The sequence below is a fragment of the Sinohyriopsis cumingii genome, chromosome 2, assembly GCF_028554795.1.
Source record: "Sinohyriopsis cumingii isolate HCF-2022 chromosome 2, ASM2855479v2, whole genome shotgun sequence".
NCBI lineage: Eukaryota > Metazoa > Mollusca > Bivalvia > Unionida > Unionidae > Sinohyriopsis > Sinohyriopsis cumingii.
The window spans coordinates 152,863,903-152,889,627 of NC_142962.1; the positions used below are offsets into that span (position 1 = coordinate 152,863,903).

The 25,725-nt window shown below is 41.8% G+C and overlaps 1 protein-coding gene across 1 annotated transcript; it reads left to right on the forward strand.

Annotated features, from left to right (window-relative positions):
• The first annotated feature begins 13,100 nt into the window (after positions 1–13,100).
• LOC149806116 (uncharacterized) lies at positions 13,101–16,217 on the forward strand. The gene is made up of 2 exons (XM_089951004.1): positions 13,101–13,190; positions 13,997–16,217. The coding sequence occupies exon 2, from the start codon at positions 14,011–14,013 to the stop codon at positions 15,025–15,027; it is 1,017 nt and encodes a 338-aa protein (XP_089807130.1). The 5' UTR covers positions 13,101–13,190; positions 13,997–14,010; the 3' UTR covers positions 15,028–16,217.
• Positions 16,218–25,725: the final 9,508 nt, after the last annotated feature.

Below are 25,725 nucleotides of genomic sequence, written 5' to 3' on the forward strand. Positions count from 1 at the left end.
CTTTTCAGTCGCGTTTTGGCAGCACGATACAATTTTTGAACTCCTGCGTAACCTGCAGGATGCGAGGGATCGTAGTAAATGCTGGCTAAGACTTTTTCCATTTTTTGTGTTGGTTGGTGTGTTAATAAGTCACCCACTCTTCGGTGATGCTACTTTGGGTGGGTCGAAATGGTGGTTTGGAAACGGATTTACGTGTCCGATGGGCTACGGGAGTAGAAGTCGAAGGTAGTGGTGGTGGTGGTGGTGGAGGTGGCAATGGAATGGCTTTGGTTTTCTTTTCTTTTTTCGCTTCTGGTTTCCCTTCTTTCTTTTTCACTTCTGTCGAAGGAGGCGTGGACATCATCTTTTTAACCCAAGCTTTCATTTCTTCTCGTTGGGGTGTGGGGGACGGGGTCAACAAGGATGCTGCAATCTTACTCGAAATGGGAGCTGCTGACGGTGTTTGAAACACTTCGCGCGTCTCTTCTTCCTCAGGTCTTTGTGGGGTAGCATCTCTGGTGACGGTTGGGGATGACAGTAGTGGTGGTGGTGGTGGTAATGATGATGATGGTGCTGGACTTTTCATCAAGGTCTTAAAATCTTTTAGAGTGGGTAAAGCTGTTTCGTCTAAAGCTTTCTGGTGAAAGAGTTGCAGTCTTTGCAAGAGTTGACCGTACTTTTGCGATTTTTCTGTTTCGGACAAATCTTGGCGATCCATCAAGGATTGCAATTCGTGTTGTAACTGGGACATCTCGCTCAAATTGGGATTGGGAGGTAAATGCGGGGTGCGTTGTTCTTGCCACCGATGGTATTCCATCCATCGTTTGTAAGGCACTAAAGCTAGTTTTCGTCCTTCCATGGGTTGTCAGGGGTCGATTCTGAGATCTTGGGACTTCCGAGGGTCTTTTTATCTTGCTCCCACCAGTCCTCCCAACATGGTTCCCAAGACTCCTTTCAGTATGGGGCCTAACAAGAGAGGTAAAATACCTCCACGTTGGACCAACATCTTCTTTTTTTGACGAATGGGAATTTTCTTTTGAACCATTTTCCGAAGAACGTGACGATGTTTGCCTAAGCATTGTTTCTGGTGTTTGGACAAAGGGATCGTGCCTTTCAAGACGTTCAAACAACATTCGCACACGGTATCGATGACCTCTTTGGAGGCCGTTTGAATGAGTTTTTTTCGTAGGGGTGGAGAAGCTTTGGACAGGACAGATAACATGTCCCCATGTTTGGCTAAACGTGGTGGCAGTCCTTTCCTTTTCTTTCCTTGGGGTTTTCTGGAGGGTGACATCTTTGAGTCTTTAGGAGCACCAAAAAAACACTGATATCCTACTTGGTCACAGGCCTTTTTTATACTGGAACGCGTCGCCATTGATTGTCTTTACGTCGTATCAGTTTGAGGACAGGCATGACACGTCGTGCAGGGGTACGTAACGGACTAAATCGAGCCAGTTCTTGCTTGGACAAATCCAGTAAACTTTGTAACATGCCCGATCTTTCATGGACTTTGATTTTGGGAGAAGGTACTTTGTGAGCAGCAGCCACTGCCGCTAAATGGGAAGGTCCTGCCACTGGGGAAGTTCTTTTGGGGGTCATCAACGGAGAAGTTCTTGGTGTAATCAACGTCTCCAAGTACTCTTCAGTTCCTGGTGACATCAACGGAGAAGTGGACAAACGTGAGGCTGCCGGAGACGCTGTGGCAGGTCGTGGTTTGCGAGTGTAAGGCTGCGTCCTGGCCGAAGTGCCTCTCTTGCGACTAGTTTTCTTCTGTGGACTTTTCTTTTTCTGAGGACTTTTTCTCTGTTTCTTTTTCTGGGGGCTTCTTTTCTTTTTCCGGGGTGATGGTGGTGGTGTCTGGTAAGAGGAGGGTCCCGCCACTGGAGAAGTTCTTCTCTTTGGGGACCTGGTCTTTTTCTTCTTGGGGCTTCGTTGAACTTTTGTCTTAGGGATAACTTTGGGGGCATTAGGATCCCATCTTAAGAGTGAGCGAATGATGACCCCTCCTAGAGTACCGCTCCCTCCAGGTTTCAAAATGATTTGTTTTTTGGTTTGAGTGTCGATGCGGGGATCGGCCAGTTGGACCAAAGCGACTTTGTTTCGATCGAAAAAGCGTTGGGTTTGATGAGGAATCTGAATGATTCCTTGGAGTAATTGACGTGCCGTCACCGTGAACCATCGTAAGACTTCTTTGAGGCTAGCTTCTAAGACACGAGCTCGTGTTTGTGGATCTTTTTCTCGACTGATGCCATACAAGGCACGAATCAATTTGACGGGAAGATGCGACTGAAGGGACGTCATGTTCGCACTGAGTGTGAGACAGACGAAAAAGGGTCTGAGGTTTTTATAGATTTTTTTCATGGGGAGTGAAATGAAGTCGAGGACGGAGACGTGTACAGGACAGGCCCTCCGTCTTGGCACCAGTGGTGAAACAAGTGGGTACGAAATCGCAAATCCTCGGGAGTGGTAGGTTTCAAATCGACGAGTAAATAGGCGTGTGGCGTTTGAGTGGCATCGTCGTACGCCTGAGTCAGCCAAGGCGTTCCTAACTGTTTGGCTAAGACTTGCACTTGCGATTTATCTCGAGGGCTTTTAAACAAGACCACGTAATGCGCATTGAGACTGATGGTGCGATGGGCTTTACTTTGTTGAAACAAATTTTGGGTGATGTAAACGACACTGGCATTACGGTGATGCCCTTTGCGCGTGAACCACAATTTAATTTCTTCTTCGTCTTCTCCTAACATGTCGTCGAAAATGACCAAATGGGTTAAACGGGAGTCAGAGACGATGCCGTCGTCTTCTTTAGGAATGCCTTCCACAAACACGATGGAATCGCCTTGACTTTCTCGCAAAAGGCTGTACGCCGATTGCCACTCTTTGTAACACCACACGATCCGTTGAGGGGGCCGATCGATCAAATGATGTTTATGCTCGATCAAACGTTTGACGAATTCGGTTTTGCCTGAACCGCTAGGTCCAGCAATGAGCATGTTAAAGGGATGGCGAAGATACAAAGCCTCCCAACTGGCACGATCTAAGTGTTCGTCGATGACTTTGACAGTAGAGGAAGAGGGAGCAGAGACAGCAGAGGTAGCCATGGTGTGAAAAATGTCACTTGTGACACGAAAAACAAACAAGACAAGAGTTTATATACTTTTTTCAGAACACGTTTATTGAATGTTTCAAATATGAACACGAAAGACAAAAATACATACAACCCAAATAGTGATGTACAGGAATATAAAACACAGCAAAGCGATCAAAGTGGAATATAAACAAGTGTCTGTACAACATGTTTTGGTTAACCAAGATGTCCTAGGGACAGTGTGTAATGTTCTTACAGTCTCTACATGAGGTATTGTCACACAAGTGTCCTCCCGGAATGACCTTTCAGGAATGTCCATGACAGTCCTGTCCTGAAGCGAGTGGTTGTTCTCGGTGACGGGTTCTTCTGGCACCGTCACTAACACAGGTTGAAAAGTAACTTTTTTCCTTGAACAACTCTTGTGCATACTGGGCCACTTCTTGGGTCCAAGCCTCAAAACCCCCCTTTTTCCAGTCACGAACATCTGTCCAATGAGGGTGTAAGTCACAAGCTACACACACATCGTCATACACGTCTTGGGTAGCTAAAAGTTGACGAATCTTTTTTTCCTGTTGAGGTCGAGAAGTATCCAGATGAAACCGCAAGGCTTTGAGCAAAAGGAGTTTTTCGTGACCATTTAAGGCCATGGAGGTGGTAAGTACTGATCGTAAAGAGTCCACAAAGAATCGGCTGGTAAACGAAATCCCAAAAAACAAGTCACTAAGACACACACCACTTGTCGTCCCAAATTGAATAGATACAGTTCTTGTAATAATCGATGGTAATGATCCACGGTTTGAATATGGTCATTGAGTTCCTTCCACGGAATCTGTTGGATGACATGTGACATAAGTCGTGGCATGGCAGCCTGTTTTTATAGTCTCTTTGTTTCGGAAACAATACACGTACTTTCTAGCCAGAGATCTTCGTTCTCCAGTAGGGAATCTAAATCTTGCATACTGTAACCGAAACTTCAGAGTTCGTTTAGAAGTTTCCTCTTCCTCTAAGTAGATTCCACGTAAAATATGTTGATAATCCTTTAACTTGTCTTCCTCAATGTATTGCTGTAGGTGAATCTCGAAGTAACCAAAATAATGAACATTTCGATCATTCACTAACTCAAAGTGTTGAACAAGGTCTGACCACTGAAACAATTTCTGACGAATCAGTTCTCTTATACCATTCAGGTACCAGTGGTTAAAGATCTGGTGACGTAACGGATGCAATTGTTCTTTACGTTTGACTTGTATTTTCACCAGCTCTCGGTAAATGCGTTCTCTCAACTCCACAGGCAAAGCACGAATGTTCTCTAGCAAAGTATCCATGAATAGGTCATACTAAATCCTCTTTGGTCTGACACAAGAAATGTACTCTTTGCACAAACATGGTTTCACTTCAGTGTCGAATTTAAATCGTTGAGTCGCTAATCTACACATTACAATTCGTTCAGAAGTTTCCTCTTTCACTAAGTTGACATTGTGTTCAAGATGTTGGTAATTCGTTAACTCTTCCTCTGGAATTCGATGCAGTACGTTTACAATGATGTAACTGCAATCGTCCATACCAAACCAATCCTTTTTAAAACTAGAGGATCGTTGATCAATGTCTGTCCGATGGAACACTTTCAATTGAATCAATCCTTGTATAGCTTTCAGGTACCAGTGGTTCAAACACCGGTGACGTAACGGATGCAATTGTTCTTTACGTTTCACTTGTATTTTGACCAGTTCTCGATAAATGCGTTCTCTCAACTCCACAGGCAAAGCACAAATGTTCTCTTGTAAAGTATCCATGAACAGATTATTATGGTAAAGAAGTTACTTCAATGTCTCGGTCCCACTAAGGGTAAGTAATGACAATTCGGTGACCATCGAGCATGTTCTACGTAGGCCGAATCTTGCGGTTCCCAGTGGTGAAGTGTCACATCGCAACTGAAGCACCTGACTTTATCTCCTTCGCCCAAGTAGAAAAATCCGGCTCTGGCTAATTCTTCGGGGGTCGGTCCTCCCAGATACTTAGGCCATTTTCCTTTGAACGATTGAAGACGATTTTCAAAGTCGCAGTATTCCGACAAACGCACAGGAAACGAATATTCGTCTTTCACAGGTTCGTTTCGATGAGGGTTGAGTGACATGGGTAGGAGTTTGCTCAGGGCTGGATGACATCCGTAGGGAGGCAAACGTGAAGGTCGACATTCCCCTTTAAACCCGGTAAAATGTCTAAGAGGACGAGCGGCATCGCTTTCGCATCCCTCAGGTTTGACACGCACAGCATCACTTTCCATGATAGGGGCAGTGAGAACAAAGTTCCCATGATGCTTTACGGCATCGCTCAGGTCACAAGGTACAGCATCGTATCCATCGCAAGGCTCACAATCGCACTCGTCTGCAAACTCCGTTACGCAATTACAATGGTAACCACATGGACAATCGCAGTTTCCTTCCGGACATTTTCCGTCGCAATGCATGGGTCTTATCCATCCAATATTAGTCACACTAGAGGAAGATACAACTTTTTTACAATCCCCAAACTGGAACGATGCCTCTTTCAAAGTATTCATCTTGTTCGCTCGGTCTTGGTAGTCACGATGAACTATCGATCTTGCCTAGGGTTCCTTTTTATATACAGACCAATACCAACGTGACCGTACGGTAAGGTGAAATGATTGGGAAGTCGAACTCGCTTCTGGTACACGATTTGATAGACTTTTTCCAAGGGTCGACTGACGATGTTGTGAGTGGGTAAACGTACAATCTTGTTCGGTTGATAGGTGGTCACTTTAAAGTTTCCATCCTCTCCCGATTGCAAGGCTTCTTTCAATACCCCAAAGTTGACCACTCGACTGGTACGATAATTCAGAGTCAGTCCTTTCACTTTGCACGTCGTGTGCACTTCTCCTTGTTTGTCCCGGTATTCGTAGCCGTAATTTTTGGGACCGCCACTGACGAAACTTAGAATCTTGTCGTCGGGATGCTCGTCTGTCCAGGCTCCTAAACGGTCTCCTTCGATGTTAGGGTGATGTTGAATCGGGTGATGGATGTAAATGCAACTGTCCGTGTCAAAGTACAGGACGCGTTCTTCTAACAGTTCTAAAGCTTCGTACAATTTTAAGCGAGCATGGGCTGTCACGTAAGCCGCAATGATGGCATTTCCAAAAGGGTCGTCTTGTACAAAGTCCAGATCTTCTTCGTAATTGACCAAGATCAAATCCTCTCGAACGACGTCCACGTGTTTCATGTATTTGGTTTTGTCGTGAATCATCTGGAAGTAGCGGGAAGGTTCTGTCAAATATTCCGTCTTGGGTAAACACGGTCGTTGTGCCATTTTACCCCACAAGCAATTTAACATCACTTTGGCAAACGATCGCCTGCCTTCGTTTTTCTCGATGTGGTCTAAAGTGATGCCTTCTTGTTCGTAGTATTTCTCTTTGAATTGTATTTGGTCTTCGGGAGTGTGACACCAGGAAGGATAGCCACTGGCTTCTTGCTTCAGTTTCAAAAAGGCATCCACGTAGTCTGCGAAAATGCCTTTCTGCGTGGGGTCACCCTTGCGGTATTGTTGTGTCTTGGGAAAGTGGCAAATTTCGTACACTTCTAACAGTTGGTATCCCATGTCCAGAGCTTTGAACAATTCCACGCTGACCCAGGTTCCCGTCAAGGCCCGTTCTTCTTGGGTGTGCTGACAAGGTTGGTCTTGGTTGCACGTTTCGGCACAAGTACGGCACAAGGGAAACATCAGTTTGCCTTGACAATGGTGAGGTAAGACGGGATGGTATAGGTTCGTGGGAGGCAAAACTTTACACATGATCAAGCCTTCGTATTGTCGAATGTTGACCAGGTCGATGTGTTCCGTCAGCAATTGCGGGTGGCCTACAGGAAAGCGACAATATTTGCACACGTAGGGATACAGCGAACACACGTCCAAGTATTTGATTTCTTCTCCTTTCTCTTCGTCGGCTTGGTACAGCAAACAGGTGGCATTGGTCCTTCCTCCGTACAAACTATCCCTCGGGTTCAGCGGGTCCATGAACTGGTAACTTTCCACGAGGCGTTTAAACTCGGGATCGGTTTTCATACGGTGATCGTACTCGTGTTCCCACATTTCCACCACTTGGTATCCTTGCTGTTCTAACTTTAGGCGTCGCTGATAAGTGTCCTGGTACAAGTCTTCCATGGTTCGTTGTAAAAACTGATTTTTAGTGCCACGGTCAGGGTAACAGACGGGACATCCGTGAAATAAGCAACCGTTAAACTCGTACACGATCTTGGGGTTTTCTAAGTCCCAGCCATCGACCGAATACGTTCCGATGGTCTTTTCGCCCCCTCCGTTGCGGGCATGCTGAATCCACTTGTCTTCCTTGTCGCACAAGTAATGTAACCAGCGTAGGGCTTTCACCGAGTATTGACGTTTGACATAGTGGGTCGTTTGAGGGCTGATGACAGCCACGGTGTTTTCAGGCATGAATCGTTGTCGATACACTAAGGAACACGCTTTGGCAATGGTGCAAGCTTCTTTCAAAGGATCGACCCCTCCGTGTTCCATGAACAGTTCTCGAAATGTTCCACAGCAACGCCGTAAAATGTCCACGTCGGAACGACAATACTTTAGCATTTCTTCCTGAAAGTCGAAAGAGTCCGAGGCGTGAGCCTGGTACCAAGCGTAGAAAGCTTCTCGTTGTTCGGTACGCATGTTGTCGGGGTCGTAATAGTGAGCCTCAGGCAAATGGGGTAGAACGGCGTGTTGATTGGCTTCCGTATTGAAAAAGTGTGGAAAGTACCCTTTAGCCATTTCTGTCATTCCAAACGTTTTAGGCATTCGACTCAAAGGCATGGCCAAATAGCTCATCGAATCTTTAAACTGCACTTGTCCCACTTGCATGAAAATGATTTTGGCTCCGTTCAAAGTCACTTTAGGACGCTCGGTGCCTTGTTCCGTATAATACCTCAAAAGAAACTGTCCATCGTATCCGGAGAAATTGTGAGCCATCACCGTGGCATGACGATGACAATCTCCGTAACGTTCGATATCCTCTTGGCTCCACGTCTTGTCGACGGGGTCTAAGACCCATTGGGCAAAATCGGCTAACGTGTTCGTCCCCCGAAAGATTTTTTCACGCCCTCCAGGAATCTTGCTGCAGTGAGAACAATGACTGAAGATAGGTTCTTGAATGCACTTCTCGCACGCTCGATGAGCCACGCAGAAATTAGGGATGTGAATGCCGGTTTCTTGCATGCATTCGAAATCGAAAAAGATGAAATTGCCTTTCTTCTTGTGACCGTCCTCTTTCTCTGGTGGGGGTTGGTATTTTTGCACGTAGCATTGGTGTTCCAAGTCCACGATGTGGTGACAAATGTGACATTTTTTCTTTCCTCGACATACGTGTGCCTTGGCATTGTTGGTAAGTATGCCTTGTCCACAGGTAGGGCACAATCTCAAGAGTTGACAAGCACATTTCTGCTGTGAACCTTGCGTCTTCAGATGTTGCTGGTAACAGGCAGGGCTGACAAACGTACGCAGACAAGTTGAACAAGGCACTGGTTCTTCGCTCAGACAGGGTGGAGAGGCCAAACATCCTGGGCATTTCAATCCACAATGCTTGTGTTGCTCTCGATTGTTATAACCATAATCACATTTCTCACAATAATAACCGTATACTAGGAATCCGGTGATACTGGTAATGGTATCGAAATGGTCATCGTGATGATAAACATGAATGTATTTTCCGTCCTTAAAATCTTGGCCTCGAAACAATAGAGGCCCGCGCATTTCTTGAGGGTGCACTTTCAAGGTGTATCGTGGAGCTAGGACATCTTGCAATTTTTGCATCTCAGGAATGCCGCAGAGTGTGTCTTTGGGCAGTCCGGCTTGTTGTAACAGGAGTTCTGCTTCATTTCGTTGTTTGGCTCGGTCGGAACGTTGAATAGTGTCCCAGGTTCTTTTCCATTCTACCGTGTCGTTCTTGTTGGCATAGGTTCGTCCCACCACGATGGCACGGGCTAAGCACATCTGGTCATGAGGGTTGTCAATTCGGACGAGACTCTTTTTGGTGTTGCGAAGGTCGTCCACCAATAACATCTTTTTGCGTCCTGTCCCTTGAGGAGGAGAGACGTGGGTCATGTCCAGTGTGGCTTTACCATCGGTGATGTCAAACTGATCATTAGATTGTTGTACGTGTTGAATCTTGTCCATGACTTTGGAAGCAGTCAATTCTGCAGGGGTGCTAAACTCGATCCAAACAGGGGTTTTCAAACCGTCGTGTTGTATGGAAAGTCTCAAGCGATCGTCTTCTTTGGGTTGACATTGTCGCTTGAGTGCGGTGAGCAAAGAATCCCACACCTCGGAGATGAACACTTCTGCTTTCTCTAACGGTACTTCAGCCTTGAAATCTTTAAACTTCACCGTGTATTTGTAAGCCGTGGTTCTAAATTTTCTAGAGGAGCGCTTTTCCGTCTCTCGAATGGAATAGTACTTTTCAGGGTTGACAAAGGGTGGTGAACTTGGTTTAGAGGGTTCGGATTCTGGTTCACTCATGTCCTCTTCAAAATCACTGGCATGAATTTGTGCCAAGATTTCAGCCCCGGTACGAGGCGATAGATCACGTTTCTGCCTCTTACTTCTTTCTTCTTCTTTCTTCTCGAATGAATGGGATCGTTTCATCTTGAAAGCAAAAAGTCAAATGACTCAAGTTCAAACACCATAAACTACTTTATAGTCATGGCAGACCAGCGTATATAAAAGGGTGTGTGTCTTGTCCTTTCACTATTCATTTCACTCTCAAGCCGAGCACAACGATGGAAGAGACTAACCAGATGGAACGTTTCGTCAGAGCTTTGCGAGGGGTCATTAGAAAATTCTCTTCAGACCAGCCTACGGACTACTCTCCTTCCTTTAGAGATAAAAGTCAAGATACTTGCTATATCTGTCAGAAGAAAGGGCATTGGTCTTCAGAGTGTCCAGACCGTGAAAAAAGAACAAAAACAGGGACTAAAAAAGACAAAAGTCAAGATACCTGTTATTATTGTAAAGAAAAAGGACATTGGTCTCCAGATTGCCCAAAAAAGAAACAAGAGGAGTCAGAAGAAAAAAAGGATTCTTCAGAAGAAGAGAGGGATTCTTCGAAAGAAGAGAGGGATTCTTTAGAGGAAGAAGAGGAAGAAAAAAGACAATTCTATTTACAAGAGGCAAAGAAACAGGAGAAGAAGAAAAGAACAAGGGAAGAAAATGAGGAAAAGACGGTGAAGAAATTCAAAAAACAGAGAGACTAAACAAGGAGAAATCAATGAACTTTTTATTAAAGTGTTGTGTTGTGAATTGTGAATTGAATTGTAAAAAATGGAGAAAAGAATAAATGAATGATATAAGGTAAGTGTCTTTGAGTTTTGATTTTAAAATAAGAAGCTACACTCACGCACTCATACACAGACACGTACTATAAGGGTAAAATGGGTGGGGTTTTTTGAGTTATTGGCAAATTGAAATTGTATTTCTTTTCGAGAAATGTGGGTGGCCCTGAAAAGGGCCTTTTTTTGGTGTAGGGGTGAGTTTAAGCAATCAACTTTAACTGCCTTATGCCTTTGCCACGGCCAAGGCCTACTTCTGGACTGCGTAATGTTGATGATGATTGGGTTGAAATCACTAAGGGTGGTACGGTAGGCTTAGTCACAGGGTTAACGTGTTTAGCTCGGGAAGGTCGTATTCTCTTCGGTCGTGATAAAGAAGTCTGATACATTTGTTTCAGACTTCTTAACTCCGCTAAAATGTCCAACAGTACCGTGACCGTTTGATTTTCACCCTCTTGTTTCTTTGCTGCTACTTCTTCTTGCTGTTGTTTTTTTCTTACCTCTTCTTCTTGTTGCTGTTGCTGTAGGAGAAAAGCCTGTTCCGCTTCCTTTTGTCGTTGTATAAATTTCTCCAATTCTTCTTTCTGTCTCTGTCTAAAATTCTCCACTTGCGGTAATGAAGAAGGTAACGAAGGTTCCGGAACAAATTCTTGCGAGGAGAGAAAATCCACAAAATCCCAATTCACCTCTTCTGAAAGTAAGTCCGAGTTCCCTTGGGCGGTCTCCCCTGCTGGTGCACCCCACTGGATCGTTTTCTGAGTTTCCGTCATGTTGAATCACTGTCGCATAGATTGACTGCACACAAGCGCTAGCGAATCTATATTGACTACGTGACGTCACAGACTGCTCTCTTCGGATTGGATGACTAAATTCTGTAACGCGTGTTCGGATTGGTGAATGAACTCAATCCGTTTCAATCCTTTCTGTCCCTATAAATAAGCGCAGTTCACTGCATTGATTCACCTATTCTCGGAGCCTCAACATGTGGACCGACGTTGAATCTTCAACCCTTGTGTCAACGATGATGTTCAGGACGGACATGCTCATGTATGTCCGATCCAAGTGGACCGTTGTCTACAGGACCAACAGCAGCCTGTGGATAAGAAGAGTCTATATAGAGAGACAAGGTTGCCTCAAGAGGACTCTGATGTATGGCCCTGCTGTAAGACGAAGTTTGAGGAAAAGAAGATGTCGCAAATGCCCTTTATGTTAAGGGCATATTAACATAAACCAAAGGCCCTTTTCAGGGCCAGCCATATTTCTCGAAAAGAGATAGCCTTTCCATTGCCTACCCTTTTTTAAAAAAATTTAAAAAAAAAAAAAATCCCATGTTAAATTCCCCTTGTCCGTAGATTGTCCCACGATTTATTCCCATGTTAAATTCCCCTTGTCCGTAGAGTGTCCCACGATTTATTCCCCATGTTAATTCCCCTTGTCCGTAAAGTGTCCCACGATTTTTCGCCATGTTAAATTTCCATTGTCCGTAAAGTGTCCCAGGGGTCTCTGTAATGCTAATTCCCATTGTCCGTAAAGTATCCCACTTCACTACTGATGTTGCCTTCTTTTATTTTTGTTGTTTTTTTAAAAAATTCTTTCTCTTTTGTACAGTCTTTGAAAATAAAAATAACACATGCAGATTATTTCCAATTAGCCAGGTACTTTAAGCACAGTCCATTTCCAAATGTGTGGAAAGTAACGAAACCTGAAGTAAAACCGGACAAAATGGCCACTGAAATTACAAAGATGTAAATACGCACACTTATATTTCTAAACAGTCATGCGTATTCATTGCTTGCGAATTTATCAACGCTGGTGTTTCGATTGGGTATATTTGAACAAACTTTAACTAAATGTCGCATATCAATCGTGTGACTGATAAAGATGTTGGTCTTCGTGATTTTATTTTTAAAAATCTGTCTTTGCCTTTTGGCGGAACCTTTCATTTGCGCGAATTCGCAGTCATGTTTACATTGTTTGAGACGAATTGCGACATTCATAAAACTTTGCCGTTAAATGAACGACCTTGACAATGCACAAAAGAAGGGAATTCCCTAGATAACCCTGTCAAGAATCATAGGCGGTGCCTGGAATGTCGTTTGGGTGCATTCACAAGGAGGCACGTGGTCTGACAGATGGAACCCCTGGCGAGGGCACTACGGGAGAAGCTCCTGCATTTTAAGCGTGTTCATGAATATAATTTTAAACATCTTACTGTACAGAAAACATACTCTAGGAAACGTTTCGTTTGTTTCGCGTTCATTTGAAGGTGGTGGGACGAGGGGAAGAACTTGCTGGTCCGCCTCCCCTCCTCCATATTCGAATGTCCAGAATTATTACACGTTTGTTTTTTTGTTTTTTTTAAAAAAAAAAAAAAAAAAAATTTAACTAGTGCAGTATTTACCCTCTTAATATTACCGCACAAACCAGGTGAAAGTTCCATTTTTGAAGACTAACAACAACAACAATAATAAATATTGCACATCCTATCTACTTCAGTGCCTGCTTACTTTGCCGATGGTGACAGTAAATACCCAATACACATTAATTTCTTAAAGACTTTTAAAAAAAAAACAAAAAAAACTCATTTTGAAAGTTATCGATATATAATGGTTGTTACTAGTATATCTGAGCTAAGTTCCTTGAATGTGTTCAGCTGAACCCTTAAGCCTGTATCCGAAATATGAATCCAAGCATCTTTGTGTGGGTATTCTTTTCATCTTCTTTTTACCAGTCATCCACTGATCTGAATGAGACAGACGCTTGCATCAATTACACACAGCAAGGTAAAATTAGGCCTCTGTCTCTCTCTCACACACACACACTCTCTCTCTCACACACACACACACACACACACACTACATAGTATGTGCAAGTCAATGAACATGTTTCGATATATAAGCATGTTTCGCTGTTTGTATCAACAAGTTTCATATTGAACGTGAACGTTTGTTCTCGGGCGGAAGAGTGCCCTATAGAGAGCTTCGATTTATTTACTATATTGCCACACATTTAGTATGGTTTAATTGTGTTGTTTACAGTTTCGACTTGTTATATTGCCACTCGTTTATTAGGAAATTACTGCATTCAGTGGTTTATACTTAAAATCCATTCAACCAGCTATAAAATACATATCAGTGGCGGATCCAGACATATCTTGGGGTTAGGCCTGATCACCCAACCCACCTCACGATCCGCCTCTGACAGTATATGTCTATTTTGGGTTTCTATGTTCGGACTTCCTCTCCACCCACCCACTTTCAGTCAGGCATGATATCCCGTTGGCGAGATTTTTTGCTTTTCTTCTTAGTATTTAGTTTGAAATTTTCAAAATATTATTGACTTTTACAGCTATTGTCTTAGTTATTACATGTATGGTGACTGCTATTCATGAAATATGCATTCCTCTTTTTTTATGGAGGCAGAAATGTATATGCCGATATCATAAATCTGTCAGAGAATCATTTCAAAGTGGATTCGTGCAATTATGAATCAGATATGACAATATCTATGTATTTAAAGTAGATCTAGAAACATTGCTTTTTTTAGGATAATGCGCTGACATAAACGCCGATATTTTCTGTTTCTACAGGAGTGATAATTACCATGTCAAAAGGCAGAAGAGCACCATCTGTTGCAACATGGTTTTCCGACAGTGGTAAAGGGGACATAATTATGCAGGAAGTGAAGGTACCCAGCAGTCACGTAACCCGTTATACCTACTATTGTTGCCTTCAGTGGAATGCTGGAATGAATGGAGGTGGTTACTGCGGGATTCAGGATCATCCAAATGGCAAAAATTACATTTTCTCAATTTGGGACCCTGAACCACACTCCATGACACCTGGTAAGCATATAGAAGCTGTTTTCGTTGGGAATGGTACTCTGATCGAAAGGTTCGGTGGAGAAGGGGAAGGTCTAAAATCTTGGAATTTTACATTAGGATGGGAGACCGACAGATGGTATAACATGGTCGTGAGAAGATGGGACTTTGAAGGCCACACTCGATTTGGATTCTGGGTACATGATGAGACTGAAAACCGTTGGCATCATCTGGTAACGATGGATTTTCCAGTCCTAAACGTGTATTTCTGCACAAGAACATGCTGTTTCGTGGAAGATTGGCACGGTTCAGGTGAAAAACTCCGTGGTGCTATGTTTCGTAATGGCTTCAAACGTCTGACAGATGGCAGCTGGCTGCCTTTTGGGGATGGGGACTTCAGAGTAAACCAAGAATCAGCATGTGAAAAGTATAACAACAATTTTTGTGCGGAAACCAATGAAGATTTGACTGGTATCTTCATGCAAACAGGCCATCCGGTAATTCCATCAGAGGGGCAGGGAACGACTTGTAAACTGAATGTCCAAGTGACACACAAGGAACCACTCATACCTCCAATTGAATTTGAAGTCACTTCCAGCATGAATACTGGCGTCAAATGGTATGTGCCAGAATCAAGTACACCCCAGTTTTCCTACACAGTGAAAGTTAACAACAACCTTATTGAATCTGGTATTGACCCTTACAAAAGGGAGGTTTTGCTTCATTGCACCAGCGGTCAAATCGAAGTGAGTTTGCACGACATTATCGGCAGAGAAACCACTAAGTGCGTAAATGTGTAGGAAGAATGCACGTGAATGATAATCATGGATGTTTTGATGAAGAGGTTAAGACATTGAAATTACTGGTTTAGAATTCTAAAGCATATCCAAGTCTCAAATGACAATGAAAGCTTCACTTGATACGGCTCCGAGTACGTTAATTAAGCCATTTGTCGACTTGACGCCTTCTGGTGTAAAGGTTGTTGTTTATATATATATATATATATATATATATATATATATATATATATATATATATATATATATATATATATATATAATGAGAGAAAGAGAGAGAGAGAGCGCTCATACAAGAAAAACCATTTGGACCAAGTTAAATTTTCGGCTTTGAGAGGTTTTCATTTTACCGAGAGTATTTCTCCGACCTGAAAAAATTATGTCCTTTTTATATGTAAGCAGATCTGTAAGCAAGTCGTCATCGATACCACCCGTAGACTTGAGACTTGAAGGCACAGAAGTCCTAAAAAGTTTTGAACGAAACTTACGTTTATCTTTTCACGTCATTTGCAAGTGAAAGTGAGATAATTTTGTGCGTGTATGCGTGTGTAAAATAGGGACAGTGATTATTTGACTTGAGAGAGATGTCATTATGAACGAGCGTGTGTCTGTGTGCGTGTATGAAATAAATCAATTAAGATGTTTGCCTTGTTTGAACAGTTAATGAAAATTACCTGAACAGCTTACGTTCCTTCTGAATACTTCTTTTGTGTCTTCGTCGGCAGAGTGTCAAAACAAAGCCACAAACCTGACTGCAAAATCACGGGTATTTAAATAAACGTTGTCCTTTAAGGTGCAGAGGCACGTTATTTGGAATTTCGCAGCTAAAATACATTTCCAATTTTTAAAATTGATTCTCGTTTTTATACCATTTATACTAAAAAAAGTGTATAGGTGGTGCTCTGGGGAAAACAAAATATGATATTAAAAGAGGAAAAATTGTGGACCAAACAAATTTAAATTTCAGTGGGATTTATATAGTCATGAATACCTTCCCAGGGATTTTGTAGCATCGTTATTTAGTGATGTGCGCATGTTCGACATGGCACAGGGGTCGATATGTACTGGCATGGCAATGGGTGCGGATATTGGCCGCCATGGGGTTTGAATCTCCGTAAAGTACTAATTAAAACTTCACTGACCTGTATGATAATATTATTTCTTTGTATTAAAAATTATGTTATTCTTTTCAAGCATTCTTCTGTACGATTCCAGGGATAGCATTTTCCACATCTTTTATTCTCTCTCTCTCTCTCTCTCTCTCTCTCTCTCTCTCTCTATATATATATATATATATATATATATATATATATATATATATATATATGTGTGTGTATGTGTGTGCGTGTTGTACCATATCCCCTCCCCTTTAAACAAAATCACTGTTTTCACTTTGGACCAGATAGCTATCGTAAGAAGTTTGTTGATATAGCTAAACATTTTGACAGGAGTGTAGATAACAGTATTATCAAGCAATAACACTCCATTCAGAAAGAGTAGCAATAACAAGATTTTCAAGATGGCTGCTGTGGTAACCATACTGGATGTCACATTGACGACATTTTCATTTACGAATTTAGGACCAACTGGACATTATAAGGAGTCTTCTGATGAAACCCAACTTTAACATGACTTTCTATTTTAGTAGTTGTGACAAGATTGATATGATGACTGCGATGGTGGTTATACCATATGTCAGATAAGCACCATTTTCATGTATTACCAACTTGGACACAATAAGAAATATTTTAGTAAAAGCACCATGTTGATATAGTCATCCGTGTAGGAGGCGTAGCGATATTCAAGATGTCTGCCATGGAGAACATTTTTGACGTCCGATTGGCACCATTTTCATTTAGAGTGGACTAGATATAATAAGAAGTCTTTCAGTGAAAATCCCATGTTGCTAAAAACCACCCGTTCATGAGAAGTAACGATAAAAAGATTTTCTAAGATGGCTGCTGTGACGACCTTGTTGGATATCGGAGCATTTTCATATAGGACCAACAATGCCACATGTGTGTGTATGAAGTTTAAAGGCAGTCATCCAGGTAGTTATTTGTTGAAAACCCGATGTTGATATGACCATCCTTGTTGGAGGACTAGCTATTATATATCCGATTACGCCTTTGGTTACGGTAAATGGAAATGACTAGTAATACGCCAATTGTTTCCACAGAGGATTTCGTTCATTCAAAACCGCTCCGGTGGCCTAGTGGTTAGAGCGTCCGTCTCGAATGCGGGAGGTCGCGTGTTCGAACCCCGGCTGAGTCATACCAAAGACTTGTAAAAATGCTACTAATAGCTGCCTCGCTAGGATGATGTGACTGGGTGGGACATGATGCTACATCACTATAAACTGCTACACTGTAGACATCGTAGCGATATGACTGAAAAATTATCAAAGCTACGTTAAAAATCCAAATCAAAAACGCACACACACACGTTCATTCAAGATTGGTAGTTTCCAGTCGATAGTTCTTGAAACACTTAAAAAAACAACTACCGCGCATCCATTCAATAGTTCTTGAAACACCTTATAAACTGCCATGGTAGTCTCCAGTCGATAGTTCTTGCAACATCCAATAAACAAATGCCATGGTAGTTTCCAGTCGATAGTTCTTGAAACATTATTTAAAAAAAAAAAAAAAAAAAAAAAAAAAAAAACCAAAAGAAAAAACGTGCATCCAGTTGATAGTTATTGAAGCAGCCAATAAAGTGCCATGGTAGTTTCCAGAGTGGCCAAGTGGTCTAAAGCGCTCACCGTTACGGATCACTGCCTTCTCACCTCTGTCTGCGTGGATTCGAGTATTGGGCTCGGCCAATTTTTTTTCTATCATAAATCTTGAAGCTAGTTTCTCGTGGGTCGGTGGTTCTTTCCGGGGTTTTCCCGGTTCTTCCTCCACCATTTATGCTGGCCGCGATGTATAGCCTATCTTGTGCTGAAAAATGGTTTTAAACCCTATAACAACAACCAATGTTCACTGTTGAATGAATGACAAACATGTTATACGTAGATAATGAGACAATATCTCAACCGTTTTTCTACAAGACAAAAATGTTTGCAATTTATACATTTGTGTCTCGTCACTGTGATTTTGAAAGAAAAAGATGGAAAGAAAATAAAGAAAATAGAATTGAAAAGCAGTATTGTTTATATTTTTATTACAAGTAAATAGCCCAGCGATATATATCCAACTGCAATTTCTCGAGCTACAGATTTTGTGTGTTATTATGTTTATATAAGGAACCGTGTATTGGAACACATTTCAGCATTTCGACCGATTTTAGTATCAAGCTTGATTAAGGCATATGTGGTTCTTTAGTACAAGCGTAAACACTTTAGTGGAGGAGTATTCTGTGTTGATTATTATGAAGACAGGGACGAGTGACTCTTACAACTCTGCGACGAGTGCTTTGGAAATTGTTCCCCCAATGTGTGTGTGTGTGTGTGTAACATACCCCCCCTCCCCCGAGGACTCCAATGTATCGGTTACTAAGAACCAGCGGCGTCGCTAGGGTTAGTGTCACCCAGTGCGGTAAACTACCCCTCCAGACTTCCACCATGAATTTCTTCTTCTTAAAATAAGTCCACAGTATAAAAATGACAAGAACAAAAACAAATTGGTGGCACCCTGTGCCTGCTAGTCATGTATTTAACTATGATCGGTTATCCGCTTATGAAATCCGACTAGACCGAGCAGTATGTGCTCTGTAAAATTTGCAATTTTTCATTTTGGTGTCACCTCTCTGAGATGGTGTCACCCGGTGCGGTCCGCACCCCCGCACCCCCCTAGCGACGCCACTGCTAAGAACTGTCCAAGTCTGGGCTGTTTTTAGTGAACACTGATGTTTATTTTCTAGGATAATGCGTGGTGCTCTTGTCTATTTCTTTTTCATTGCGCCCCAGATCTATCACGCATGCACATTTACACTCGGCCCTGTCGTGACATATGGATGTTAAATTTTTCATATCTTATGAACACTAGAACTTTGCTATTAAACACAAACTTTTTATGATATATTGAACATTAGGTCGATTTCTATCGGCCTTTCTGTATAAAAAATTAGCTAAATGCTAGTGTTTAACTTTCATTTTGGCTATTCAACAATTTAAATATTTTTCATTAAAACTAAATATCGTCCTCGACCTATTTACAATATTTCTATCGCAAATCTAGCCGACCATTTTAAGCCATTGATGTTTGTTCTAACCTTTTCCTTCTGTATTGTACAACTTGTAATTTCCAACAACAATTTTTTAAAATAAACTCATAAAGAAATGTACTTGAACATTTCATTTAAGAATTATCTTTATTTAGATGGGTGATTTCATTTGTTCCTATTTGTTTTCAGCACAAATTAAATCTGAACTTGGATTCGTCTGAGTTTTTTATAATTATTTTTTAAACACTTTTTAATGTAGAATATACAAAGAGCTTATTGCTTACTTCGCCCACAATTGCGTTCGCATTTAATGCATTTCGTATATGTCGGGATTTTTTAAATTTTAAATCAATAACAAATAATTGCAAATGTAAAGTACTTTTAGGATATCGTTTCCATCTTTCTATGAGTTCACTTTAGTTGTGATTATTATTATTATTATTATTATTATTATTATCGATTACTGCCACCGTGATTGGTTTTAGTCAGAGATGTATTTTTCTGGTTGAAATAAGTTTGCTTTTTTATACCCCCATCTCCAGTAACTTAGTTTAAAAAACATTAAGGTGCAAGCCTTGTTATAGGTACATGACATTCACTCAAAGACAAGAAAATCCAGAAATGAAACTGTACTGTCTTGAAAATACACCTAGCAATTCTCGTTATATGATACTGAACAGGAGTCAAAATATCAAGTGATGAGATCTCTTCTGTGAATTTGTAAACATAAAGGATGGGTGTTTTCTTCATGTCCGGGTTTCAACTTTGAGTAACATTTTCCTTCACGAGCGAACCTCTAGCATATAAACGGTGCATTCGCGTCTCACCATTAATAGACTAAAATACCACATTGAAAGATAAAAAAAAAACCAATATCACAAAACCAAAGCGGCTTCCATAGCTAAAGTTCTATTCTCTACCAATGCCCTTGCTCGACCGGTCATGCCAGTTAAGAAGCGAGCCATGCTCGCATTAAAGCGTACGAGTGTGAGTCTCCGTCCCATCTGGTGCAATAAATTAAAGATCCCACGGTGTGGGAAGTAAACCATCATACATACCCAAATGGGTACAAGCAACGTAAATCCAAAATCAGTCAGTCAGTCAGTCTTATCATGATTCCGCCAGCAGCGAGCATAGCAAACAGCAGTATAAAAAGCATTGGTATGGAGCTTGCGATGGAGATGATTACCGCTCTCGCCGTAAGGGCTTTGAAAGGGCCAAGGCCTGACAATCACTTCGGAGAGAGCTTAAAAGCACACTGGAAAAGTGGACAACTTGTCTCGTGAAATGTGAAAACGGATGATGAAAGAAACTAGAAGACTTGAAAAGGGAGTTGGAGGAAAACCGACGAGTCGACCGAATGTGCAATCTCAACATAAATCAAGAGCCCCCACCAAGCAGCCCCAGTCTACAAAACTCTGCTTCTGGAGGAAACGCCACCACTTAAGTGCCTCCAATGAAAACCACTCAGAAAATGACCAAACAATGACGGGAGGACCTAAAGAAGAAACAAGAAATAACCAAGGAAAAATAAAGCGGAGGGGTGGGGGATACGGGTGCAACACTCACCCCAAGCTCTGTAACCCATTAAAACAGCATCTGAAACAGAAGAGCCAAACAAAGAATCGGGAGAAAAACTGTACCAGGAGGCCCTACAGTACATGCAAAGATGAACCATGCAAGCTGGGACTCAGAGACCATTTTAAGGACAAAAAGACTCCGAGACAGCATGTTGAAAATCTACGCACGATACTGCAAAGGAACAGAAGGCAAGCAACAAAGCAAGATGGCGTAAAGCAGTCAATAATACCAGATACATGGGAGAGGCCAATTCAGAATGTCCATTAACACTGGCATCAATAATATGTTACAGATTGGTAATTGAAAGACCTAGAAGACATTCGGCCATTCAAAGATAAAAACTGAACTGATAGTAGCTGACCCAATCGACCCAGGGGACCGAGATCTAGTGAGTCGCCAGTTCGTGCCTCCATACCGCTTTAAAAGCGTTTTCGACCAGGACTAACCGCCTAACAGCCTTTTAATGGGCTAAAAGAATAACAATTGCGTAAGTGTATCTAATTTCGCATGGACACTCAATTCGATAATAACTTTCTCAGATTAATAATTTGATCCTTTTATTCGCCGGTCTAAAAAATCATTATAAGTTTAGCCAAAAATGATTGACAAAGTCTAATGGGTCACTTAGACCGATTAATTCTTTTGTTATTCCAGAAAATTAAGTACGCCATGTACATAAAATGTCAAAATTCCATTTGATAGAACATAACTTAAAATTCATGCGTGACTCTAATTACAAAAGTGGATTACACTTAATTGGCAACAGGGGATGGTCCTAATTAGACAACTGAGCAGAATTCGACAAATACAAGTTTCCCGGCGTTTCAGAGTGTTATATTGGACGTATGGGGCTTCAGCAGGACTTTACCCCTCTTTGCCTTTCCGGACAGATGTAATTGCCGTGTCACACACACACACACAAGACCTGTGCATTTAAGCATGCTGGACTAGGTGTCCTCCGGTGGTTGGCCATTCCTCGCACGAGACGATTGCTTTTTTTTTTATTATCCCGAATGAGCATGCAGTGTGTATCGAGATGGGGTAGTTCGTTGGGTGGACTACTCCCACCCTTCAGAAATTAATTAGTGCGCAGGTAGCACGCTTTTTCATTCATGGTATGCGGTGCGTACATAAACCCGTACAGGAGGAGGCTTTCTTTCTCTTCCGTACGACTAATTTAGAATCCAGCAGTGATGGAATTAACCCGTCGTACATGTCCGAATGGGCGAAAACGACGTTAATCCAAGATTAATCAGTCAGTCTTCCTATCATTGCAGTTAGCATCGATCATAGGAAGAAGAAGCATATAGAAGAAGAATGACGCTAATGGCCCTGAGCGCACTGAAAAGCTTAGGTCAGACAGTCGCAATGTGCTGGAGCCTTAGAGCACAGAAGAGGACTACCCTTCTCCTAATTTGGGAAAACGACAATAGAAACCAAAGAAGTAGCCCCTCATGACAGCAGAGAAGAGGAAGAAGAAAGCAGGAACGACAGGAGAAGCTTTTCACGCACACAACAGTTACCCATCTCTCCTACCGAGACAACTATGACAGCTACACCTCCACCGGTTTCAACGACAAAAACAACAACAGTTCTTCCCACGATAGAAACCAGGAAGGAATCCCCTAATCCTAAATCGCACATAGTAACAACGCAGCGAGGAGCAAGGCAAGGGCGGGTGGAAGAGGATAATAGATAAAAGAAAGGGGAAAAGCAAAAGAGACCAAAGAGGATACCAAAAGGCAGCCAAAACGCAAGAGGCAAAAACCACCGAGAGCAACGGCAGCGATAGCAACAACAGCAGTAGCGTCGTATCATCAACAACAACTGTCCCTATAAAGACAGCCCAAACCTAGAACAGAACCAAACAAGCTCTCCACTCCTACCAGATGCACAGCAGTAGGGAACTCGGAGAGTGGAATTGGCGAAGTACATATGCTTCCAGGCAGATGAATGGGGTATGGGAGCATTAATGGAAAACAGATTTTGAGCGCAAAGACACACCGAATACGTAAGAGCTGTCCTAGGTGATGACAAGAAACAAAGAGAGGAGGGCCCACTCACGAAAATATTGAAAACTAATTTCCTATATGCTACTGGGGACTTAAGTTCACTGGGGCGGAGGGAATACTGCCAGTGCCCTGTCCCCCTATGGAACCAGACCTGGAATAGCAACAACAATAACAGAAGTCAGACCAGCCCCTGGTACCTCAATGGGAATGGGAGTTGAATGCCAATGCTCCCAATTGTAAGATCTAGAACAACAATAGCAATGGCCATTTTCAGGGGCACCCAAATCTCTCAGAAACAGAGGTGCTACTCTAAGTATTTCCAAAAATAAATTGTTGTGTGGTTGTATTTTATTTCACAGCCCCACCCTTCTGCATTGTATGATAGTATATACGAAGGTATGTGTGTGTATATACGAATATTCTTACCTTTCTCTTTCCATTCACCTCACTTCTATGGCTATAGTGGTGTTATCAGTTCTGTTTATAAGGGATTGGTAGTAAAGTTATAGGTATTATATGGCTTTTTGGACATTTTTTAGTTTTGTTCTCAATGAGTTTCACACCAGTTTTACTCTGCTTCTTGTACATTCTACCCCTTACAACTATGTGAGTAGGTGTGGATGATGGTCAGCAGATGTGGGATATTGTTCAGTGGTATGGATGATGGTCAGTCTATGTTCAACCTATCAATATTTTAGCATCACAATTTCCCTTGTATCCTACAAATTTGTCAACATGGCAGCCTGACGTAAATTTCCCTTATGCTCCACGTGCAGCTGTGTCAATTTCCCTTACCACCATTTTTACAAAAGGGGTAATTGTACCATTTTCTCATTATGCCCTGCGGAGTTCCACTTTTTGACCCATATCACTAGCACATACTAATATGCTGATACTTTACTGTCCGAAAAGAATTTCAAGGAGTTTAAGACCAGTTCTTTAAATGCCAGTGGGTTAAAATGACATTCTTGAGTGATAAGAGTTTCAAACTAAAAAACATTAGAAGGCTTAACCTGATGCAGCTATGACCATTCATTCAGAAAACCTAGTAACGATTTTCGGCATGTTTATTTTGGCAGTCATATATGAGCTCAGATCAATGCCTTCTTCGTTCAGGACCAACTATATATCATTATTAGTATTCTGGTGAAAATTCCATGCTGATATGACCATCCATTCGGGACCAACTATACATCATAATTGGTCTTCTGGTGAAAACCCCATGCTTACCATCCATTCAGGACCAACTATATATCATAATTGGTCTTCTGGTGAAAACCCCATGCTTACCATCCACTCAGGACCAACTATACATCATAACCGGTCTTCTGGTGAAAACCCCATGCTTACCATCCATTCAGGACCAACTATATATCATAAGTGGTCTTCTGGTGAAAACCCCATGCTTACCATCCATTCAGGATCAACTATATATCATAATTAGTCTTCTGGTGAAAACCCCATGCTTACCATCCATTCAGGACCAACTATACATCATAACTGGTCTTCTGGTGAAAACCCCATGCTTACCATCCATTCAGGACCAACTATATATCATAATTAGTCTTCTGGTGAAAACCCCATGCTTACCGTCCATTCAGGACCAACTATACATCATAACTGGTCTTCTGGTGAAAACCCCAATGCTTACCATCATGTTTATCAACCACAATATTCAGGACCAACAATATATTCAGGACCAACTATATATCATAATTGGTCTTCTGGTGAAAACCCATTGCAGATATGGCCATCCATTCAGGACCAACTATATATCATAATTGGTCTTCTTGTGAAAACCCCATGCTGATATGACCATCCATTCAGGACCAACTATATATCATAATTAGTCTTCTGGTGAAAATCCTGTGCTGATATGACCATCAATTCAGAAGGAATAGTGATAATTTCCAAGATGGCTGCTATGGAAGTAAGATTGGTACCATTTTCATTGAGGAACAACTAGACATTAAAAAAAAATCTTTCAGTGGAAACCCATATTGATGACCATCCATTTTGGTGGAGTAGTGACAAGATCAAACAGATGGCCACTGAGGTGACCATAAAGATGTCCCAGTGGAACCATTTTCATTTTGTACCAACTAGACATCAGAAAAGTCTTTAGAAAGGACTTTCTATTAAATAGGAGAGTGACAGCAAAATTTTTAAGATGGCTGCCATGAAGACCTATTTGAAGTCAGGCGGGCACCCTTTACATTTAGGACTATCTAGACATTGTAAGAAGTCTTTTTGCTGATATGACTTTCTATTCAGGAACAGCAGCAATAACCAGATCTTCAAGATGGCCACTGTGTTGGCCATACTGGATGCACAAGCCAAACCATTTTCATTAAGCACCAACTAGACACCGTAAGTATTCTTGTGAAAACCGCGGGTCAATACATCTTTCCGTTCTGGGAAAGAAGCTGCCATAAATGACATCAGATTGGCACCATTCTTATTTATGACTAAATATCATGAGAAATCTTTTCATGAAACCCCAATGTTGATATGATCATCCATTCAGGAGATGCAGTGACAGCAAGATTTTCATGACAGCTGCAGTGGTGGCCATATTGGACATGCAGGTGGAACCATTTCATTTGGGACCAACTAGATGTCATAAAAAGTATTTTAGTTAAAACCCCATATTGATATGACCATCCACATGTAGTGATGAAATATGCTGCTGTGCAAAAACTAGACCTTGGTATGAATGTGTTTAAAGTTTCATTGCAATCCTCTAAATCTTCTAAGTTGTTTAGGAGGAGAGTGATAACAAACTTTTGCTTACAGACAAACGGACAACAGATCATTCCATATACTCTTCTGGTCTATGACCAGCAGTGCTAAAACAAAAAACACTACCTTAAACGACTGAACATGGGTGACGAGTTTAACTTTTAAAAAGTTAGGAACAAGAGAGTCGATCACGATACCT